The sequence below is a fragment of the Cydia strobilella genome, chromosome 20 (genome assembly GCF_947568885.1).
Source record: "Cydia strobilella chromosome 20, ilCydStro3.1, whole genome shotgun sequence".
In the NCBI taxonomy this organism is placed as follows: domain Eukaryota; kingdom Metazoa; phylum Arthropoda; class Insecta; order Lepidoptera; family Tortricidae; genus Cydia; species Cydia strobilella.
The window spans coordinates 8,870,989-8,886,164 of record NC_086060.1 but is presented as its reverse complement, the minus strand read 5'-3'; the positions used below and the strand labels follow the sequence as shown (position 1 = coordinate 8,886,164).

The 15,176-nt window shown below is 36.2% G+C and overlaps 1 protein-coding gene across 1 annotated transcript in view; it reads left to right on the top strand.

Annotated features, from left to right (window-relative positions):
* Window positions 1–15,176, top strand: part of LOC134750567 (uncharacterized) — a 95,099-nt gene that overhangs the window by 64,692 nt on the left and 15,231 nt on the right. The window contains exon 3 of the mRNA XM_063685775.1: window positions 1,586–1,766. Within this exon, the coding sequence (XP_063541845.1) occupies window positions 1,586–1,766 (181 nt within the window). The remainder of the gene's footprint in view (window positions 1–1,585; window positions 1,767–15,176) is intronic.

The following is a 15,176-nucleotide window of genomic DNA, read 5'->3' as shown; positions in this document are numbered from 1 at the left end:
CCCATCACGCTTGCTGCGTTTCCGCGTTGAACAGCAATTGACAACCTCTGCGCCAGGAACGACCCGGAGCGGGGGTCGTGGCCCCTCTCCTGCAGGCGGCGCCCCAGTTCCCCGAGAAAAGATTTTGCCTCCGCAAACAAACTTGGATAATTGCTTAAGTGTTCATTCACTAGAGGTCTTACCCTACTATTGGTGTTCTGTACCACACGGTACGTACTTTTTAAACTGTGCTTTTACTTCATACCGTCAAAAGTGAAATATCAAAAGAGCAGCGTTCGTAAATTGTACTTGTATAAGGAGCTGTAGAGAAATGCGAAAGAAACTGGGCTATTAATACAAGGTCAAGCATAAATTTAAATATCGGTCGTGGTTAAGATTGAAAAGCGATAACATTCAGAAAAAATATTCCTTATAGAACTCATGAGAACACTGATTTAAATTTTCACGATTTTATCACATTGTTATTTAAGAAAACCGAGACCACGGGGATTGGAGGTAATTTTAAAAGTTAATTACAGACGATTAAGTTCTGTTTTCGTAAATAATAACTCATGAGAATAATGCCGATTAAAACTTACAAATATGTATTATACATATTTGTAAGTTTTAATCGGCATTAATTTACATATAATATGTAAATTGTAATTTCCATCTAATTTTGTTGTTATAATTTGTTCGCGTATCTCGCTAATACACTGAGTCCGATTCCAAATTAATTTAGATAAGACTCGTATCTTAACCTTTTGAACGCCAATGACGGATATATCGGCAGCGTAGGTCCAACGCTAAAGGCTGATTAATCCGTCACAGACCACAGAGCAACATAGACCCACGTGCATTCGCATAAAGTTCAATTTCAGTTTTGACACTTCGGTGGCGTGGCGTCCGTGGTGTGTTTGTCACGGCGTCCAGAAGGTTAAATATCGGACACGCCGATTGATGCCTGCAAAATGAAGTGAAACCCGTGCGTGAGACGATCGTCAAGGTATCAAAACCATAATAAGTTGTTAAATTAGAATCGAGTTCTAGTGCAAGCGAGATGTACTGCAAATACAAACATATCAATAACAAAACAATACCTAACATATTTAACACACACCAATTGATTAACAGATTAACAGATTTTAGTTTTAATGCCGCTCATAGCCTGGTAACCTAATTCACATATATTCGGTATACTCACTCACATAAATTGGCGAATTGTCAATGTCCCAATTTCAACAGGAAAGCACTGTATTGACCATTGCAGTGTATCTTATGACGATGCAAAAATATTATATATGTACAATAATTTTTTGCTTTGCATTTGCAGAAAAAAAAAACAAATTTGATTTTTGATTGCCCCAGATTTGGGTCGAAATCGTTTGAAATAATAACATCTTTCATGTAGTCATTATGGAAGTTAACGATCAAGATGTTCCCATTTTTCTAAGCTTTTCATCATAATTATATTACAGATTTCTTCAGGTTATTATTATTAAAGTAGCTGTCACATGCGTCACGTCCCCGACAAAGTCCTTTTTGTGGAAAGCCCCTTTGATCTATTTGTCAACTTCTATTTATTAATGCTTTAATTTTTCCTCAGGCCTGGCCGTCCCATTCGTAGAGCTGACAGTAGCTCACGCCTCCGTGCTGACCATCCTAGCCATCAGCTTCGAGCGCTACTACGCTATCTGCGAGCCACTCCGCGCTGGCTACGTCTGCACCAAGACCCGAGCCACACTCATCTGCGCTCTGGCTTGGTTCTTCGCCGCTCTGTTCACTAGGTATACAATACAGGCCTCCACGGTAGCGACTCAATGCTACTTACTAGCCATCAACTTCGAGCGCTACTACGTGTATACTAAGGCCCGAGCAAAGCTGATCTGGGCTTTGGCTTGGTTCTTCGCTGCTCTGTTGACTAGGTATACAAATACATTACCCACAGTCCTTTGAAGCCGATGGTAGCGACCCAATGGCATAGACATCATTGATTGGTAATAAGGTATTGGTCACAATTTTCAAACTTATTTCTACATTACATCTATACCACCATACTACCATACCATTGTGGCTGACCATACTAGCCATCAGCTTGTAGTGGTACTGTCATTTGTACCAAGATCTAAGCTACGCTCATCAGCGCACTGGCTTGATTCTTCGCAGCTCTGTTTATTAGGTATACTTTACCCACAGGCCTTATGAAGCTGACGGTAGCGACTTAATTATGACTATATTAGACATCATCTTGAAGCGCTACTGTTTGCCATTTGTACCAAGATCCGAGCCACGCTCATCTGCGCTCTGGCTTGGTTCTTCTCGGCTCCGTTTACTAGGTATCTTTAAATGTAAATGATAGCGCTCTAAACCACCTCGTGCGGCCAAGTTTATAAGCATCTTTAGAATCCAACGTTCCAAATTAGTTATTTTCGATACACGAGCGGGATGCGAAAAAGAGGAAATTCGAAACGAGTGGCGATAAATTAAAACACGACCGCATGGAGTGTTTTAAATCGACACGAGTTGCGAATTACCTGTTCGCATGTGTATCGAACAACGTTTTACAGTACATATGTCCCTTTAAACTTTCGACATATGCACGAAAAGTGCTCTTTACGCACTAGTGCGAGAAAGTACTCCCTGCGGTCGTGTTTTAATTTATCGCCACTCGTTTCGAATTTCCTCTTTTCCGTACTTGTATCGTAAATAACTATTACAAGACCTTATTGACAGTGTCTTAGAGGCCTGTTAATATATTTTGGGAACGTTTGCTTGTAAAGATGTGAACTCGACTATACACTATACATTATGCAATAACTAGGCTGTCCGTTATCACAAGATGTATGGCGCCGAATAACGTCTTTGTACCCACAATATTTGGCGCTACTTTACGTAAGCTTAGTATTCCTTTGTCTATTTTATTAGGTTTCCTGTCATTTATGTAGGCGTGGGAACTGTGGGAGCGGCAGAAGATATAATCCGCCGTATTCACGCCGTATAAAAAGTATTCGTCACAAATGCAAGAAAGTTGGCATTGTGGTTTAATCCAGGGATTTGTACTTTTGTGCAGTCTGGACCGTGTTAATGACATTGTTAATAATATTTTTTACAGTACATATGGTGCTACTTTCTCGCACTAGTGCGTAAAAGAGCACTTTTCGTGCATATGTCGAACGTTTAACGGGCCATATGTACTGTAAAACGTTGTACGATACACGTGCGAATAGGTAATTCGCAACTCGTGTCGATTTAAAACACTCCCTGCGGTCGTGTTTTAATTTATCGCCACTTGTTTCGAATTTCCTCTTTTCCGCACTTGTATCGTAATTAACTATTGACAGCGACGATGAGCAGCGATGGCAACGATGAAGCAAAAGTTACAATCGTATCTCATGTTTTTGTTATGGGTCCCTGGTGACAATCGCTTGTGGTACGACAACAAAACGCTTTGTGTCTCTCTATAGATCACTCTTCCGTATTAGTGAGACAGTGATAGTTGCGTTTCGTTCGCTAAGGCTCCTTAGCAAACAAAACTGATGTATTGGAGAGGGAATGTGATCGAATTCACGCAGACACTTCCCAGGTAGCAAAATGACGTCAGCGACGTCATAATGACGGCATTATTTCATTTCATTTCATTTAATTTCATTTCATTTATTTATTTGCGTCAAACACATAAAAATGCATGCAAATACAATTTAAAGAAAAACAGATCACAACAATACATATTAGAAATAATAATACACACACACATCTTAAAATTAGACAGGTAAGTTTAAAGAATAAAACATTATATTAATATTACGTCATAATGACGTCGCTGACGTCATAATGACGTATAAATGCTACTGGGGTTTCGTCAATGTCAAATGCCAACTCGCGGTACGGCTATAGGACTTTTTTATCACGTCGATAAAGCCAAGCATAATTCGCCTGCGGTACGGATAACCATGGTTTCATTTTTACCATCTATTGTGTCATTGGCTCATTGCGTTGCGTTCGCACTTACGTACTTTATTAGAAATTGACGGCCACGATGACTGACGATAAAAGCGCGACCATCATATACAAGAGACTTTTTTGATTCTTTATAGGGAAAAAACAAATGGGCACATCGCAGCACATCTCTCACTATGAAGAATATGCTCCATCTTCGAGAATTTTTTTTTTCCTGTATAACTGTGTTACTGTTAATTATGTCTTTCAGGAACATTAGTTGTATGATTTGAAAAAATCTAAAATAAAACACGTAATAAAGTTTTATTAAATATTTACCATTTATACAACTGGGTATACACCTGCCAAAATTTTGGCTATGAGGCTTTTGTAATTGCATAATCTCTATATTAGGCCAAGCAATAAAAAGTTATGGAGGGAAATGCTTGGAACACAATTTTTGACTCCGTCACTTTGTTTGGACTAGTTAGGAGGTGAACATATAAAAAGTCCCCGAGCCGAAAAATGAAAACTTAATGTGATCCGTAACAGGCTTTGTCAATCTTAATCACTACATTAAACTAGGCTATGGTGCCACCCCGGACCGTAGCCGGCCCAAACGTCCCCATGACACTGGCACCAGCGTTGCCCCGCTGAATTGCCAAGATCTGTTGGCCCAGGTACGATCCGGAGATGATGATGATGATAAGACTAATTGAAGAGAATCACACGTCGAAATGGAATGGGTTGATATAAAAAATTTATGCGTTCAGTGCTTTCAAAATGATGTCGGTTAATAGTGATAGTCACGGAGAAACATTCTGAAATATAATATTTTATACAAATAGAATAGAATAGAATAGAAATCATTTATTCAGACAACACATCAATACAACACATATATAGCAAATACAAGACAAAGATAAACGAAACAGTAGAAATAGAGATGTGAAGCTGAAATGGTCTCCACTCAGCAATGCAGCTGGCACGACTAGCGTGGTCAACGGCGCTGGTTTTCTGTGGAGCCAGCGGAGTGTGCGGGACAGCATAGTTCGGGACGGGACACGTTGTGGACGACGTGATATAATAACATAGAGTACTACTAACATAAATATATACATCGAATTTATATATATATATACAAATATACATAACTTAACTTGTGAATAACTAAACAAATCTACATTCAATATTATTAAATGGATCGTGCTCGCACATAAGTGTAATTGGTATACTGTAACCGTTCGAGTGTAATTAAAATAAATAAATATTTAAATAAACAAATAAATGTGTGCAAGCGCGACGCACTTTTAATAAATGAAGTATGCCTCATATTCTCGTAAAATGAAATCTGAATGAAATCATAAATTATCCTTTACAATAGCTGGATTTTAACATATTTAAAGCATATGCTAATTTAGAATGAAGTCATACATTCATATTGAAAAGTATTTAAACATATCGGTATTCAAGATCAAAGTTAAACCAAACTTGAACCTTGAACTAATAGACCAAAAATAACTTCAAACTGTTCTAAAACTCCGGAATGCAGTCACAGTTAAAATAATAAGTTGTTGAACTCCGAAAACTAACAAACTTAAATCACTATAATGCACTACCAGTTACCCAATTGGTGAAGCTAGGCCTAGCAACAAGAACTTTTAATTTGTCAAGTTGTACAAATATTACCTTAATCTAAATATCAGAGCAATTTATTGATGCAGTTATTATTATTCTTAAAAACATTGAATTATTATATATATCGCACTTAAACTATCGTGAGACATATATTTATTATATATATGTCAAACTTAATAATAAGAATTTCACAAAAGGATCGTCAAACATCAAAATTGTATAAAAAAAATACTAGTACAGAAACTTTCTAGAATAAAAATCTAAACGTCAAAAAATACGGATTAATTGAATAATCAATTTCATCATTATTAACATAATAATAAATATTTTTTTATTTCCAATCACACTTCATCCCACGGTGTTTCATCATTCATGTAGTCTTGTGTGCTATAACAGGCTTTAGAGATACGCTTACGTTTTACATAATTTTTAAATTTACCATTAAATCTCGGCAGCAAATGTAGTCAAGATACTGTCAATAGTTTATATTATGTTCGGGTTATTGACAGCGGGAAGAAGCTCATATTTTTGTATGTTTTATTACCGTGGACTATTTATCTAGAGTTTACGATATGACGATAAAACTACTAAGGTAAATATTTGGTCAGCTAATGTCCGCGGTGGCCGCAAACTGCCGCATTATGAGCCCAGGAAATAATTAGTGTGGGTTAATATTTTGGTATTTACCCTATTGTTCTAAGCGACAAAGTGTGATAATAATTGTGTATATGCTATTTGTACGTTACTTACAAATAGATACATTTGACGTGCCTCTCCCCCGCAAAAATCAGCAGACTGTTTTGTACAAAAAATGACAGATAAGGCGTCTCCTGTATGTCTCCTGTTAGAGCCGCGGCCGACATGTAAAATTTGATTCGTTTTCTACTTACTATTTTATATTATTTTTTACGTAAGGGCTATTTTGTCAATTTTCACCAACCATTTCCTACATTAATTTCTACTCCTCCCAATTATTGCGTACCTATTCTTATTATATTAGTACCTGGTTTGTACCTATTTTACCTGGTAAACTTATAAAATAATTGATTATTAATAAGAAATTTTCTTGACTTCGCTTCCCGAGACAAGGTGATGTAGGTACCTAGAGATTATTTAAAATTTACCATCGAAACATTTTTAATTCATGATTAATGCTACTTTAGATAGTTAGTGTTATTATTATAGTGCAACAGTGTTATTGTTAATAGCAGTAAACTACAGGCGATATGCACCATTTAAACTGCAATAAATCACGGTCCAAACGACCATTAAATAGTCCGCGTCGATGCAAATTCGAAACACATACAATACAGCAACACAAAAAGCCACAGCCGATTGTGTGCAAATTGCAGTTTCATTGGCTAGCTGATGGATCTATCCATTAGGTATTGTTTAATAGAAAGTAGTGCGAGGTATTAATTTGTAAATGATAACAATAAATAATTATTTTATTTTTGTCTATAAATATCTTTATATTTATCGGAAAAGTCTAGCAGGAATCTATGAAAGGAGTTTCCGTAAAGTATAATAGGTAAATACATAACAGCTGTCGTGACATTTGTATTGAACTATCAAAATTTTAATCGAAAATCCGCCACATCTTTTGTGAATCGACCTTTTAAGTTGCTATTTAGATAATAACGTAGTTTTAGCTCATTTCTCGAATAATGTAAATTCAACAGCACCCAAATGGCTGCGATATTTTGAAAATTTTCTAAAAACTGAATTGACAAAAAAAAACATTATATTTACAAATCTGCTCACAAAATTTCACGAGATTTAAAGCGGTTGACCAATATTATCTGTAAAGGAGAACAGCGGGACATCCGAGACCATTTTGCCTAAGCTGAAACGAAGCCGCTTTGCAATCGCTCAGTCTATATCGATTTTCAATGTATTGTTAGCAACATGGTTTTATAAGGTGGTAGATAATTTCGAAAGCAAATAAAAACTGACCCCTAAGTTTGGATGGTTGCGAAGCGAGTCACGGGATTGAGAATGGAGAACTATCGGTAAAGCACATGCAGTGTTTTTAGACTTTTATGATACTGTTTTGCCAACTACTATAAAGCTCCCATCACACTCGTGCGCAAATCGCGGCGCGAAACCGCGAATGCGAGTGTGGAGTCGATTTCGCAGATCTGCGACGCTCGCTCCACACTCGCGTTCGCGGCTTCGCGCCACAATTCGTGCACGAGTGTGGAGCGCGCTTAACTTTAGAATCCGTAACATCGTCTTGACCGAACATTCCTCGTGAAACTTAAAAATTCTAGGCAAAATAAAAGTAAGTAGTGGGTCGGTGAGCTGTAGACGATGCGAAATTACGAACCCCTGTTGCTCCGTCATTTAAAAAAATTCATAAACTGAATCAATAAAAAAACGAATCGATAAAAATTCCCAACAACATGATTTTAGTTTTGGTGAATCCTTTAGAAAGCAAGTAGGGGAGACCGAGGTGAGTTAATTGTGACAGAGGAGAGTTATGACGATTTTTTGGAACCTATTATTTGTTAGCGAGCTCGCAACAGTGCGCGTTTGTTAGCTAGTAACTTGAACTAACAAACGTGCGCCATTGCGAGCTCGTTATTAGTTAATAGATTCCAAAAAATGGACGATGTCACAACTCACCTTGGTCTCCCCTACACTGACTCCAATCTTTTCCACATATTCCCTTTATTATTCTGACTAGGTTTGGATGGGTGCCAGCCGCAAGTATGGGTGACGGGAATGGGAATGGAGAACCGTCGGCAAACCACACTGAGGCGTATGCAGATTTTAAAATTCTTCTTTTATGAAATATTTCTGTTAAATTTAGAAATAGAAATTTATTCGTGGCAAAAATAGTACATGCGACAAGTAAATCAAAAACGGTAAAATTTGTTGGTTCTGAAAAAAATAATATTTTTAATTTTACTAGACTTTTTTCCCCAGAACTAACATATATTGGTGTTTTCTTTGGCTGTACTTAATCGTTAGCTCTACCGATCTATCGTAGGTGCAAAGTGGCACAGAAATGAAATTCCTGTATGTTATATACTTTTTTTAGTTTCCCTTAATTCCCTGAACGTTACCACCCTACGGACTCAGAACAGTAGGTATGCTACGTGTGAGGGATTCCTCTTAAAACTTTCAAAGCGTCATGCTCAGCGAAATCCGCGGCGTCAGCTCCTCTGGTTCATTTCCAATTCAGGCTTTATAACGGTAAGGGTTGCCACGGATATTCTTCAACTGACTTAAAAAACGCAAAATTTAAAAATTGGTTTCTGTGCTAGGCAAGCCTTGTCCGTAAGTAATCAAATAATTCATTAAAAGGAATATAAAATAGGTAATTATTTGTTTTGCAAGGGGGCAAAGTTGTTGTTTGACCTCTCGTTCTAATATTGATATCCGAGCAAGCGAAACCTTCCAAAATTAAACCACCAGCGTAGCGATTGGTTCGAAAAATGGAATCTTGAACGTTGCGAAGGTTTCAAGGCACGAGGGTTAAACAAATCTTACCACCGAGAGAAACACAAAAATTTATCACCACACCAACACAAGAAAAATACTAACTGTAAAATATCAAACAAAATCAAAGCAAATCGATTCAATATCAAAATCATCATTTAAAAGTATCTAAATTCTACCAGCAAACAACTCAAAATTTGCATTTGATTACTGTGCCTGACATGTGAAGAAAATTCAACTTTCTTATCAGTTTTTGAACAATCAAGAGAGCCTTTACCAACTGGTGTGGTGAAAAGATTATTATAAAAGAACATTTACACGTTGTTAATAATAAGTGTCGCAGGTTTACATATAAAATAACTGTCGATAGGATTCAATAAAAAAAGAATTATGCTTTTTTGGCCATTAAAAATGCTTAGGTTAAAATAATATTTGAAATGTTAGTGATTAATTTTCTTAAGTATGTATAATAAAATAATATGATTAAGTATGTTTTAACTTAAATATTTATGTTAAAAATCAATACAAATGCTTTGTTTTCCTTATTTTTAGCCTAAAATAATGAGCTGATATGTGGCTGCTATCACTCAATTGTCAGATTTGTCGGCCACTACGAGAAAATCAATTCGCTTAGTATAAAAAAGATGTATGCGTATAAATACATCAGTCTTTCTTTTAACAAGGGGAATTAACATTTATTAAATATAATAAGGCTAAATATAATTTTAATTTCAAAGATAGATTCCAGTTTTATAATATAGGTACTTAAACAAAAATCTGTTACCATGCAGTCTATCAAATTTTAAACATTTTTAATTAAATTGTCAGTGACAACCCTACATCCACATCTCCACAACTCTTGTTACTTGCATGACTCCAGATAATACACTTTAGCAAACATAACTTTGCCCTCCATAAACCGTTTCTTACACCCTATTTCAAAGGATTCAAATTCAATATCTTCCGATTTCAACTTTCACAAGCGCAGACGTAACTTTGTTGAAAGTAGCCGATTTTATTGATACCTTTTACCCACATTTGAATAATAAATTATTTTATTCCAGCAGAGTGTGCGCTTTTTATTAGATTCTCTAAAATGAAATGTAAACTTGATATATGAGTTAATTTAATTGTACGCCACTAAAGTTTTATACAGTAAGTAGGTATAACGTGAAATGTGAAATAGTAAATGCGTTTTCACGTCACTCGCTCGGAAAACCTCAGTTTATAGCGCGAAATCTGCGTGCAAAAGTCTATGTTATCCGCTAGCGTGCAAAAGTCATTTGAATTTCGAGCACGATGAATATGTGTGCTTTCTCTTGTTTATTTTGTTTGGATTTGAGTGTGTTATGTCTTAAATTTGATATGTTAACCCTTAAATGCATAATGATGTATATATGCATCGTATATTTGATGGTCCGTGGCTCAATATGCAGCTATCCAAAATCACATTTATTACTTTTATACAGCATGACACATCTATTTCAATTTATTAAAAAGTTATACAAAAAATCATGCATTTAAGGGTTAAATAGAGGGCAAAATAAAATATGATTATTTATATACTTTGTTTTTTTTTTCTTGCATGCGCATTTTCCTCGCTGTAGTGAGGTGAAAAGTTGTGTGTTCCGCAGTACTTGCATAACAAATAACTATTCTTTATTTTTCATTTTCCCCCCTTGAGCCATAAAGTTTGGCAATAAAGTTTTATTGTATAACCAGTCACGTATAAAGTTCATACATTGAAAAGTCGATTCTAACAAACAGCAGGGCCTCTACTATTCTTACGTGATCTGTGGTTCCTAGACATATTGAAGAGCCTGTGAGCTTCTAAATCTACGGCATGTTGTAGCTTGTATACGTGACATGGTTTGCAGTTTCAAGGAACAAGTTCTGTTTTCATTTGTGTTTTTCACTCTACATGTTCATAAACTAAAAAGTTGAAGATCCTTTTTTTTTTTTTTTCTTAAGTCCGATACGCACACTTTTTTACTTAAATTTTAAATACTTTTTATATTTATCTAGGTAGTTATTTTATTAGGTAGGGGAGGGAGGCCTAAAGCGTGTAAGCTAACAGAGGAGGCCTAATAACATTAGTTTTTCATTGATTTCACATATGCATTTCATTCCAGTCGCAGAATTCCTACTCAAACATTAAAGTAGGAACCGCGGTCATATTTCACCCAAATTACCTATAATAACAAGCTAAACAAGATTCCAAAACAAACATAATTATCAAGAACCTGTTTAAAAATAATGTAATAAGTGGTGTCAACGATTAGCAAGTTGTTGTTGTTGGCATGAACTTGAAACGCAGACATGTCACGAGGAAAGTTGAATGCTGTCATCGTGTCATTAGTATGTGACATCGCTTGTTTACCTCCGTGCGTTCCGCGAATGTTAAAAATAGGGCAAAAATGTTTCATGTTTTATTTGTTAATACTTACCCAAAATAACTTTACTCAAAAAGAATATTTTTATGAATAGATTTAAAATCATATTACTGATATTTCCCTTTGGGTCGCGCATTCAAGTATAGATAGTTTTAAACAATTTGTCCTAAAAAGGTAACGTAAAAAACAGATTGTTAATTACTCTAAGTTCTTGAGCAAAATTAAAACGCGTTTTAGACTAGTCTACTTCTCGTGCCCTATTTCTCGGATAGGGCGGTGCACTGTTGATATAGTGGTGTGCCATGAGAAAGTTTTCATAATTGAAATAATTTCCACATGGAATAATTTAAAAAAAATCTCATATTTTTGTATGGAAACAGAAATTTTCTATTTCCAAAATTTTTACTTTTTTTGTAAAATTTTACAGAAATTTCCAAGAAATTTTTCAACTTTTTGGATTGTTTTTACAATTTGCACATCCACAGAACAGATTTAGATCTGGTTAAAAACCAGTTAATGGTGAAATTGGAAATTAGTTAGAGATTTTTTCCTTTATTTATTCTTAAATTAAGGTTTATATAAAAGCACTTACAAAACAATACAAAATATATATAAACACATTATAAAAAACCTAACCTAGGGTGCCGCCGGCAGCGGGGCAAGGCCCAAGCTGCCGGTGGTCAGGGCCGCAGAGTGAGGAACTGACGTACTATACGCGCCGTGTCCATAATTAGCGCCTTCTGCATCTGACCCTTGATCCAACCACGAGTTAGAGTTATTATTATTATATTAGGTAGAAAACTCGGCCAAATGCATTAGCGTCCGGTTTATCGCAAGTCGCAATCGGGGTAGTTTTGAAGTTCAGTCAATAATAAACAACTTTCATCCGTCAGTCAAACAATTCACTCGTACACATTACTTGCATGCCCCACAGTGCATTTTATGGCTTCTGACCTAACCAGTGATTTAGAACCTGATTCAGATTTAACAACTTGATACGTTTTTCAACTGGTTTTGATACGATTGGCTCGCATCTCACGCAAGACTTACACTTTATTTCGCATGCACCAATCAGTGGGAGCGGTCTTCAAGACCATATCAAAATAAGATCAAAACCGTAACAAGTTGTTATATCTGAATCGGGTTCCTGACCTCAGTGACCAAACCTAACCCCTATATCAACGGAGACGTAATATCTCTAATCTATATCAGTGCCTTTGAGAAAATAAACCTTCCAGTTAAAATGTTAGGAATAATTTAAGAAATAAAGTTACGAAAATAAGACCTTTTTGAAGACATCCCGGATAATTTAATATAAAAAAACTTTGGCCTACCTAAAACTTTTCGAATATATTGTTACACATACTTTGGGGACCTTTAACTTCCCTATAGGACATGAATTGGGTGCATGAACGAATATTGTTGTATGTAGTGCAGTGCACAACAATATACAAATTGGAATACCTAAATAATCTCAACCAGGGCAATCGCAACTATGAGGTACAAGAATCACATGTATATTGACACTTCACGCCTAAGCAAGTGCTGCCATCTTGTGGGCTACTTTGAAAGCATAAACCAAACATTTACGCCTCGCGCCAAATACTCGTATCTGACGTCTCCTGTGCTGCCCCCTACAGTTTATGCACGCTCCCTATATATGAATAAAGTGCAGCCAAAATATAAATATATGAAAAGAAAAAAAAAGACCAGTAAAATGACCCAACTGTAGTACCTACTACAACTAGTACAACTATTGTCAACAAGTTCAATAAGTAATATCAATATGAATCTTATTTTTTGGTTATTTTTTTTATTACAAAGTTTTACTTTTGAAAGAACTGCGACATTCAAATAATGATCATATTCACACCTGCTTATAATAGTCGCACTGTCACTGTCATGTCATGCGTCACTTTCGCACTTACACACTTGTTAGACCGTGACAGGCATGGTGACAAATAATAAAGAGCCGAGTACGGAGTATTAGTTCTTCTGAATGAAGCTATTCGAGTTAGTTTTCAACCACAATTTTGGACTACAGCTTGGCAAAAAAGAGAAGAAATGGAACTAAATTTTTATATCATGGCAACATTTACTGTTTTCATACAAAAGAGACGTCAAAGTGACTCAATAGTTGCCATATGTAAGACGTTTTACATAGACAGTGGCGCCCCTATTATTTTCTACTCTTTTTTGCCAAGCTGTACAAATAGTTGGGTTTTACGGTAGGTAGTTTTAATTTGAACTTATTTTTCTTATGGATATTATTTAAAAAATATACGAACAATTCAGCCACATAAATAATCGAATAAATATCCTATAAACAACCAGTCGTGGCCACAAAGATTGTTATCACAGGTATATTTTATGATTTTTTGGTCGACAAAGCCAAAACAAGATCGTAATAGACAAAGCCGAATCCAGACAATATTTCATATCATTTGAACACTTTAAGCGAATCTTCGCTTTTATTGCCTTGGCAATAAAACTCTATTTCGGAAGCTAGAATTGGTTTATAATACAGAGATTCATATTTCAGAAGTCCTATAAACCCATAAATACTTTTGCTTATTGCCATTGCTACGAGTATTTTAAGTTTCAATTGTTTTTTTTATTAGCAAAGTCAGCGCTTTGTCAATTTCAATAAAACGAAATGTAGGTATAATATGAATGTACTTAAAGAATGAAAACTTAAATATAGCTGCCAAAATTTAAGACCGAATTTGTCTTTAAGACTTTACCATCTTATACAATATTATTTAAGTGAATATTTATTTAACTTACTACCTATTATACGATAAGCTTGCATCCATTTCTCTCTCTCTGTGGTCGCTCCCTCATGGCTGAGGATATTGGTCATCAGTGGATGTGGATGCTCCACACCTGGTTCTTGTGATCTGCCTCCATCGGTGCCTATCCATCGCGTCTCTGACGACCGAGCAAAAGCTGGTTGAGGAGGGGGCCCCTTTTACTTGATCGCTCCATCTAGTTGGAGACCGTCCCCGGCCTCGTTTGCCCTCCGTATTTCCAACAATGATCAGCTTTTCAAGGCTTTCATCCCCCCTCCTCATTATGTGGCCGAAGTAGGACAATATGCGCTGCTAGCAGACTGTAGATAGGCGAGTTTGGACACGAAACTGTGAAAGGATCGATACATTGGTGCGCATGGCGGTCCAGGGTATCCTCAACATACGCCTCCAGCACCACATCTGGAATCCATTTCATCCGCATCCATTCAGCGCATCCATCCATTTCAGCTTAAGCAAAAATGCTTTTATAATTATACATGTACAGTCACCTGCAATAATATGTTACTGTTTAAAGGCCGCAAAAATATGAGACACGCTCTTATGGCTCTACAAATAATATCGTCCGAGATATTTTTGCAGCCTTCGTCGTGTAACATAATATTATTTCAGGTGACTGTACGGCTGTTGGCTGTTCTCTGAAATAATTATTTATTTAAATTTTAGGTATCACAATGCCACTACTCATGTAGGTTCAAGCGGTATTTTTAAATAAACTAAAACTCATAATATATTTTATTTAAAGCAGAAATAGAGCGTATTGTTTCCCGGAATCTCCAATAGTCGTCCAATACGTCTCACATTCCCCGTGTTATTGAAGGCGTAATAACTGTCCGCTTCCCGGTCCCAATACAAGATGGCGACGCCGTGTTGTTCGTTGCGTCACAGAATAAATAATATTTAGTATGTACTTACTACCGTACAGAAATGACACTTTCTACAAAACCGATGTTTGACAGCGATTCAGGGACGA